General features: G+C 42.4%; 1 protein-coding gene across 6 annotated transcripts in view; it reads right to left on the bottom strand.

Moving 5' to 3' along the window:
* Positions 1–1,409: 1,409 nt before the first annotated feature.
* Positions 1,410–9,815, bottom strand: part of cnnm2b (cyclin and CBS domain divalent metal cation transport mediator 2b) — a 76,062-nt gene continuing 67,656 nt past the window's right edge. Inside the window, exons 5-10 of one of the 6 annotated variants that reach the window (XM_037690254.1) lie at positions 9,217–9,310; positions 6,245–6,307; positions 5,054–5,056; positions 1,931–2,109; positions 1,557–1,691; positions 1,410–1,493 (exon numbers count right to left, since the gene is read on the bottom strand). In XM_037690254.1, the coding sequence (XP_037546182.1) occupies positions 1,410–1,493; positions 1,557–1,691; positions 1,931–2,109; positions 5,054–5,056; positions 6,245–6,307; positions 9,217–9,310 (558 nt within the window). Of the gene's footprint in view, positions 1,692–1,930; positions 2,110–2,492; positions 2,496–5,053; positions 5,057–6,244; positions 6,308–9,216; positions 9,311–9,815 lie in introns of all 6 variants that reach the window. The other 5 variants (XM_037690252.1, XM_037690253.1, XM_037690256.1 and 2 more) reach the window with 5 other exon arrangements.

The raw sequence follows: 9,815 nt of genomic DNA, 5'->3' as shown, positions 1-9,815 counted from the left end.
AACTGAACATTTAATTTCCAAAATAAACATTTAGTTTGTAAATTAAATGTTTAGCTTGGGCATAAACATTGGGTTTCTAAACTAAATATTTAGTATAGAACTAAATATTTATTTTGCTAACTAAATATTTATCTCGCAAGTTAAGTATTTAGTTTGTGAACTAAATATTTAGCTTGTAAATTAAATATTTAGTTTGGAACTAAGACATTTATAAATGTATGAATAATATGGTGAAAATATGACTTTGAAAAAATGAAGCAATTTTTTTCCTTATGAACGGCTAAAAAAACCAAAACATTGCTGTTCATTTTTGACTGTGTAACTTTACAAACGGCCCCCCATAACACAGACCGAGAGAAAGCGCCGCTAAGAACAATCTCACATGTAAATGGCTGCAGTTAAGCATTTCTTAAAAAACAAATATACATACAGCACAAACGTACAAACGTATCTGTCAATTTATATTACAGTGAATTATCTGAATTATAATCATATCTTAAATAAATTGTGGTTTCATTGCACTTTTGTTAAAATAACTAGTTATTTGATTTCTCTTAAAGGCAATAGTGTGATTTCTCTTCTTAAAGGTGAAAAAGTTTACCATAAGCCTGATTTAGGAATAATAGTAAAAATAATAAGATCTGTAATATACATAGAGTTTCTGTAAAATACCCTCACCTCCTAATATACAGGACAGGAAGTTCATCCTCTGGTACGGAGCATGTTTGTCTGGATCTGACACTCACGCATGCTCGAATGTCAGTTAATTCATGTCACGCATACGTATATGTATATATATATATATTTATATATACATACAATATTATAAAATAAATAAATACAGGAAAACATTCTTGGTTCTCGGTTGAACGGGTTCTTTCCAAGCGGTTTTTGGTGCTGGGATTGACTGAGCCTCCCTGAATGGTGCACCAGAGGGGGACGTGGCATTTGTTTCTGTGCAGGAATGTCAGTGTGTTTGTGTGTGATGGCTGATGGGAGGGGGGTGGTGTGTGTGTGTGTGTGTGTATGTGGGAGGGGGGGACCAAATTCTTTGGCCTGAGGAGAAAGAACAGCGAGCGCTGGGTTGTGCGCTTGCACTGCACTCCATCATCCTGCGTCAGGTTGCCCCAAACGAGACGCTCAGTCACAGGTTCTGTCCGGTTTCTCGTTCAGGTGGGGGTGTTCGGGCCAGCGCAGCACCCATTATCCCCACTTAAAGGGTCTCACTGACCGACTGACATGATGGGGGGTGGAGGAGCTACAGGTTGAGACGTAACCCTCGCTCCGCCCGCCTCTGTGTCCCCACCCCACGTTCCCTCGTCTCCATCTACGCCGCCGCTCCACGGGCATGCTCGAGACGCGGTGGAGGGTGTTGGCCCCCTCTGAGCCTCCACCGGGCTCAGAAGGGGCTAGATGGGTCCCTCGTTGTGGGCGCTGTGGTTGCTCCTGCTCAGGCCCACACAGTTCTGCTGCTGGCTCAGCATGTGGGATGTCTCATTGGCCATGGCGATGGCCACGGCGGGGGAGGGGCTTGTGATGCTGGCCGTGGTAGTGACGATGGGCGGGGCTTCCACTCCATCGTGGAGCTCCGTCAGCGTGAGTTCTATCTTTGTGAACTCGCTGTCCGTCGATTGGGGGGTCTTGTCCATCCGCGACGCCATCACGGCATTCTGGTACTGTTGGCGCGTTACCTAGGAAACGGAGAGGATCGTGTCAGATATCTCAACAGGCTGTTGTTGTTAATGGAAACCTGAACTATATGAAACGGAGCACTTTGAAAAGTGTTTACTGCACTAGTTGTCAAAATACACTGCCTGACCAAAAAGGAAGTAAAGTTTTGTTGGACCGGCGTTAGCTTTGATCAGAGAACATTCTCTGTGGCATCGTTTCCACAAGATCTGGAAACGGGATAACGCCATCGCTCCTTCACCTTTATGTACTGCAGGTCTGTGCGCGCTCGGACGGAATAATCCGGTACGTAGATGTGAAGGAAAGAGTTGAGCTGGTTGTTGCTGCTGCCCAGCGTTGGTGTGATGGCGTCGATACGATCACTCCTGTTCAGAGAGTCGGAGTGATTGAGTCCAAACGGCCGTGGAGGCGACTTATTCTCTGTAGGAAGCAGAAAGATGGTCAAAACACAGAAAGTCTGAGCGGACTAGATGCTACAAAACAAATGGCGTGCAAGATGTTGCCTAACAGGAGGAAGGAGAGAAGACAAAAACAGTGAAACGTGCATGGAAATATCTGCATGAATAGGAGCATTGTTCTTTGCTGCCAAATGTGATCTACCATGAAGGAACTCAAGAAGAAGCTGTACGCCGACGTCCCCCTGAGGGGTTTGAACAGTGAATGTTTTGTAGTTTTCTAGATAAATATTTTAACAGACAAGATTTTGACCTGGCAGCCCAATTTTTGGTAGGGATCTTTCTCACACCTAGATGTAGCCATACACCATTACAGAAGTTCAAGGATTCAAGTGGGTTTTTTTTTACCAGCTCAAATGTGCATGTTCATGGTACGAAATTCAGACTCAGGTCCCAGATCAAGAAGGCTAACAATTAACAAATAAGTAAATACAAAAGAATAATTAAAATAAGGCTTAATCCCGGGAGTATGAGAAGCCGCTGCACCTCTATGCGCCGCCATAGCCAAGTTGTTACCTCATTTATGCTCACATCATCCATCAACAGATGCACAGAAGGAGGGTATATCCAATTCCCCCTTTTCACTCCGCGAAGGGGAACAAAAACCGTGAATGAGGGAATTATGTGCTTTCTGGAGCTAATCAGAAAGAAGTTCAACTCTCTCAATATCTTATCTCAGAAAAAGGGGTTTCTAGAAGCTGCACACCTAAGCAGGAAGTACAGTACATAAAGTCAGGAGTTTTAAAAATAAGCTAACATCAGTTTGGAGGTTTGCATGGAGCATTGTGGACCTTTGATGTTGGACTTTAATACCAGGTTGGTGCTTTGTTTGCTGCACAACATTATTGTGTTATTAATGTGGCAACATTTTTGGGTCTCTGATGTCACGTGCGCCACAGAATGGCAGCACTGACGGGAGCTCCGCTTCGACTCGACCAGTTTTTGTTCCTATTGTTTTTGTTTTAACTTTTCACTGCACACTCACGGTACGGGTATGAACGCAACACACTTGTGGAGTTTTGTATGTCGCTGCCTTGAGATTGTGCCATCGTGGTTCAGTTCCCGGCCCCCCTCCAGCCTCGGGCTCAGGCTCCGGCCTGTCATGGCGGCTGTCTCCATGATCCTCCATCTGCCTGCACGGACGGAACTCTATGAACCCGTTCGGTTCTGCGGGGAAACTTTGGATGCTCTCTGTCTGCCTGACCCGGTTCTAGAGAGCAGATGCTGCGGTCATTGTTACCATCTGCTAACGCTGCTAACAAGGCCTGCTAACGCCGCTTACTGTACCACGCCGCTAACAGTACCATGCCGCTAACTGTACCATGCTGTTAAATATACCATGCTGCTAACAGTACCACGCTGCTAACAGTAACATGCCGCTAACAGAACCATGCTGCTAACAGTAACACGCCGCTAACAGAACCATGCTGCTAACAGTACCACGCCGCTAACAGAACCATGCTGCTAACAGTACCATGCCGCTAACTGTACCATGCTGTTAACTGTACCATGCTGTTAACTGTACCATACTGCTAACTGTACCATGCTGCTAACTGTACCATGCTGCTTACTGTACAACGCTGCTAACAGTACCATGCTGCTAACAGTACCATGCTGCTAACTGTACCATGCTGCTAACTGTACCATGCTGCTAACAGTACCATGCTGCTAACTGTACCATGCTGCTAACTGTACCATGCTGCTAACTGTACCATACTGCTAACTCTACCATGCTGCTAACTGTACCATGCTGCTAACTGTACCATGCTGCTAACTCTACCATGCTGCTAACTGTACCATGCTGCTAACTGTACCATGCTGCTAACTGTACCATGCTGCTAACAGTACCATGCTGCTAACTGTACCATGCTGCTAACTGTACCATGCTGCTAACTGTACCATACTGCTAACTCTACCATGCTGCTAACTGTACCATACTGCTAACTGTACCATGCTGCTAACTGTACCATGCTGCTAACTCTACCATGCTGCTAACTGTACCATACTGCTAACTGTACCATACTGCTAACTGTACCATGCTGCTAACTGTACCATGCTGCTAACTGTACCATGGTGCTGTAGATTTATTTCCTTTTCATTTTTGGCATCTTATTTTTGTATTTTTGTTGCATTTTTTGATATTTGCTGCTGTTGTTTTGTTTCTTGGCGTGTTGAGACGGTTCTTCTCGTCCTCGACATTTTATTGTATTGTTGACCTTATGTTTATTTTACATATGACAAATAAACCAAACCTGTTGATGGACTCGAGACGTGTGGATGCACAACATTAAAATAATTTGACTTAAATGTTTGTTCTGTTACCACTTGTTGTTGGAGTGGTGGAGCAGAGGTTAGAGAAGGTGGGTCTGTGATCGGAAGATCGTCGGTTCAAGCCCCCCGTACCGACAACATCTTAAATGTGGGTGGGGTAGGTGAAGCACCCACACCTGCCCGCACCCTCATTTGCCCCACTCTGGGCCCATGAGCAAGGCCCTTAACCCCCATCTGCTCCCTAAACAAGTCTCTCTTGAAAATGAGTTCTCGTGGCTCAATGAGACTACCTGTATAAAGGCTAAATGAAAAAAAAAAGTTCTGTTGTGGCAACATTAATTGCATATAAAGAAAATCTTTATCCCGTGACCCAAAATGGAAGAAGTGGGTAAAAGATAATGGATAATGGAAAATGTTTATTATCCCTAGCATTGTATCTGTGGTTAGAGGGATTATCAAGTGGATTGTCTGATGATTCATTGATGATGAACAAGAGTATGGCATACGACACATTTTACACCTGTCAATAAACTATTATAGAGCAATCTGTAGCAATGATCCGAACAAGCAAAGACCTTGTATAAACGTTGACCTTGATTTGTGATCTTGACCTTGGAGCTTGGGTGATGAAAAGTGACCTCCTCTTATTTTTTATGACAAAAACATCAGTTTAATGCGTGACATTTCTAAAACTGTGACCTAAATAACCCTTTAGGCACAATATTTGTGTTTTCTGTTCTATTTTACATCATTTGTTTGACTCACACCTGGATTAAAAAACACAACGCATGACTGAAATCGTTGGTTTGTAGAAAAGACGGCGTAGTTGTGTTTCAGCATGTTAACGTGTCCCGCACGAACTCGCTCTTTGTCACCACATGTCGCCGGTTTGGATCGAGTCACCTCCGTCACGTGGCAGGTAACGAGTCAAGGTGTTGCAGTGATGCAGCTTCCTATGTGCTGACACATTAAAGGATTAATTCAGCTTTTTTTTTTCATCTTCTTGTAATTTTTAATTAAAGGCAGATTATGTTTTCCACTTCTTAAAGACGTGCAGTGGAAATCTCACACACAACAAAGTGGAAACGGCTTGGCCGGCGCTAATTCTACTACGTGGACTGGAATGTATGTAATCCTGTGTTGCAATATGAGTGTGTGTGTGTGTGCAGAGCATTTGAACTTTTGTGGATTAAATCTCCACTTTCTAGGGGCTGCAGGGGCACAAAGAGACGTAGTCGTGTTGAGAATACACACTTTGTGCTTAGATACACACATTGTGCAGAAGACCGCATCAGACCGGGTGGGGAAAACATCTGAAGAGGCACAATGTGGGTCACTGCGAGAGTGTGTATCTGCTCAGAAACATACGTGTGTGTTTGTGTTTTCGGTGGCCCGTCTGAGTCACGTGAACATATGTATGCGTCTGTATGTGTGGCTGTATGTGCGCTCAGCGGCATCCAGCAGGGGGCTGTAGCTGCAAGTCTTGTTTATGTAGTCGGAGGGTCAAAGGTTAGGGGCGAAGGGGGGGGCGGAGCCTGATTCTGCTCTGGGGCCTCCAGTTTGCAACACCATTCAGCCACTTGACTAATGTCTCAGAGTCAGGAGATGAGGGTGTTAAGTCTGAATCTGTTTTTCTGTTTCCCTCTTTTGCCTTTTTCGCACACATGGCGTTCCCACTACGTGCTGCATTCAGGGACAAACTGACCCGTCAGCGCTTTGCTGCTCACAAAACCTCAAATTACTTAAAAGCGTAAGGACCAAAAGCAATGAACTCATGCCATCTAAACTCATTTGTTAGTATGATGAGTGTGTGTAGACGGTAAAAGTACCTGGAGATCCTGCTAACGATTCAGCTCTACTGACTGCAAATGTACGAGACAGGGACAGTGGCACTTGGGAAAGAGAGGGATGACACAAGAGAGTGGGCACAAGAGAAGCAAAGAAAGAAGAGGAGAGTCTGTCAAAGAGCAGAAATAATAAACAGCACAAATAATCAGACTGGACCTGGAAAGGAAGTGACGGTCAGGAACAACCAGCTGAAGATGAAGCTCAGTTCGGTTCTTAACTCACACACTCCCCAGGAGGGAAGTTCTACTGTTTCCCCAACAGGGGGCTCTCAGATCCCACCGCCATGTGAGAAACGAGCTGGAGTTTATGAATGAACAACTGAGCGCATCACTACTGTCGGTGACGCTTTCTCTTCATGTTTGCTTACGACACGATGACTCTTTACTCCCCTTCATTATAAATATAACTGCGATTAATACGTCACTCTTCATTAGGAGACGTTTTTATTGGCATAAGAAGCTTTGTAGGAATATTTGTTTTGAGATTTGTGACTAGTAACGAATACTATTTAATGCAGAGATTAAAAAAATTAATCTAACGTTCGGAGTTTGGCAACCGAACTTCTAGTTTGACAGGTTTTGGATTGGAAAGGCTGCACTTTGAAGAGTTTATTGAAATCTGGACAACTGTCTTCCATCATCTTGATCTCTTAAATACGGTGCATTACTGATGTCGGGGTCCAGTATGACACTAAGAATACAGCAATCCGTCTAAAGGAGGGTGGTGCAATTTGTTGTAACTATTTATCCTGATCCTCTATAATCCAGGTAGGTAGATCTAACAAGGTGGAGTCAGGTCCTCTGGACGGGTTCTGCTTTGTTGAAATGCATTTTGAAAGTCTTTTGGATCCAGAGGACCTGACTCGACCTTGTTCGACGTTTACAATTTTGTTTTTTACATTAGTGCCACAGCTGAAAAAGTAAACTAGTGATCCATGGCAGTGAGTGAGAGGTGGATGTATGGCAAGCCCAAAGGATCATAGTTTTTACACTTTGAAATGTGTTCTGGTGTCTTGAGAAAACAAAACAAAACAAACAAAAAAAACGCACCAGAAAGCACTTAATAATGGCCATTCCTGTATAACATCATACAATAGTCCCCTCGCTACTTCGCGGTTCGTTTTTCGCAGACTCTCTCTTTTGCGGTTTTTCAAAGTAACAGTGGACATGACACACAATTGGCTGATTGACTGATGAGCCGCAAGAACAGTACGGATTGTATATTTAAAATAAATTATCTTAAATGATTTAGCACCAGTGTGCGTGTGCAGCCCACAGGTGCAGGGAGAAGCTCCCTCTGCAGCCTGTCATGATCTCTGCTCTCTGCCACCTGCAGCTCTCTGACACGCCCACATTTCTCCTCTGACTGAAGCAGCTGCGTGAAGGGTTAACCCTTTGCTGTCCAGCTGTGTTTCTCTTCTCTACAATTTAAATTTAAATACTGTAATGTTTTAAATAAACAAAATATTACAGTATTTAAATTTAAATAGTTTATTTACACAGAAGGAGGGAGATTGGGAGCTGGTGATGAGTGTGATTGCAGCAGAGAGCGGAAATCATGACATGCTGTGCTCTTTTAGAGCGTTTAGAGTTTAGAAACATTGTTTAAAATATTGCAAGAGTGGGAAGGGTTTAAAAAGCATATATATATATATATATATATATATATATATATATATAAACTACTACTTACTACTATTACTTTGTAGTAGTACGTACTTTGTACTACTATCCCTACTTGGGGGGGCAGAGGCAGGGCAGTCGACCTGGGACCCAAAAGTCCCAGGTTTGATCCCCAGCCATCCCCAAATGTCGTGGTGCCTCTGAGCAAGACACCCAATCCCCAATTGCTCCCTGGGAACCAATTTTGCCATTGTATACTAACAAACAATGATGACAACACATATCTAAAGAAGTTAAGTCAGGTCCTCGGGATGTTCAAACAAGCAAACAAACAAAACAAAATTGTAGAAGCGTTCCACCTTTCATCTGAAACATTTCTACAATTTCTTTTTTCTTTAAACGTCCAGAGGACCCGACTTAACTTCTTTAGATTTTTTTACCTGGATTATAGAGCATGCATCAGGATGCCAACACATAGCACTTTATTATTATATTTTGAGGTTTTTTATTTCACGCGGGGGGGGGGGGGGGGGGGGGATGGCCCCTAAACCCCACAATAAATGAGGGACCACTGTACTCCCAGTCAGCTAACGGAGAAACTTGGTGTGAGTGTTGACCATTTTATTTTATTTTATTCATTTTCTATTCTAATTTTTAAAGATAATATTTTATTCGGTTATGTCTTTTTTTTTTTTTTTTACATCAATTTAACAAACAAGTGGTTAAAATTCTGTTTTTCCTTTATCTAAATGTACAGTATGTTGCTTCAGTAACACATGATTAAAAAAAAATCCTACCTTTATGGTGCTTTTGTTCTTTTAGTTTCATCTTGTTACAGAACAATGAAAAATAAATAAATAAATAAATAAATAATAGGGATGCACGATATTGGATTTTTGGCCGATACCCAATATGTTAAAACTTATTAGTCCGATAACTGATACCAATACCGATATTTGTTCCCTTACACCTACTTACAGAGACTACATACAGTATATATCTCTGCTGTGGAATTAAAATACTACATTATTCTTTATGGTCTTTGTCATTTTGATCTGCTACCAAATGCAGATGCTTAAAAGTGGGCTGGAAATGATGTAACACTATATACTGTAAATATATATATATATATATATATATATATATATATATATATATATATAAAACAGTGCCTTTTATATCAGTGAGTTATTTTGATGAAATGGTCCATGTCCGAAATTTAAATTTATCGCTAATATCGGCCGATACCAATACGATGCAGATAATATTGTGCATCTCTAATAAATAAATAAACAAACAAATAAATAAATAAGTAAACGTAGACGTCTTACCAGGCGACGCTGTCAGAGACATCATCCCGTAAAAGGAGAAAGGTCCCGCTTCAAACTTCATCCCCTCTTTTCCTGCCTCCACCTCCACCTTCCCCTGTGAACAAAAACAAATGACGACTGACTTTAACGACAAATATAAATTTTTACTCAAAGCTTCGCAGTATGATCACTCTTTTCAAACATATTCCTAATCGCAGCGCGGGTGCTTCATTGCATCTCTTACAGATGATTTTAGTCTTGTGTTTATATTTTTATTCGAAAATCTAAATCAGTCTAAAGAGTCAGTGATGAACAGATTCACCCTCCCCCCGCCCCACGTACACTGTGTGAGTTAGCATATTGCTGTAAAAGAGACATCGAGTGCTTATCGACTGTCTCTTTGAAGTGAAGCAGGTTTAGGATAAAAACGTGAGGAACTCGTTGTCCTTACAGAGAATCACAAAGTAAAACTGTGACGACAGAATATGCTGCTCGACTTGAATACAGGAGAACAACCTATTTTTAAAACGAGGCAGAGCGACACGAGGCCTCGAGCAGATGAAGAGGTTTCAGGATTGAACAGCGTCTCTCCAGAAATCTGTTCAACTTGAGGATATTAG

Source organism: Nematolebias whitei, chromosome 16 (genome assembly GCF_014905685.2).
Source record: "Nematolebias whitei isolate Nwh7 chromosome 16, NemWhi1, whole genome shotgun sequence".
NCBI lineage: Eukaryota > Metazoa > Chordata > Actinopteri > Cyprinodontiformes > Rivulidae > Nematolebias > Nematolebias whitei.
The sequence above is the reverse complement of the archived record's forward strand: the minus strand, read 5'-3'. Positions and strand labels throughout refer to the sequence as shown.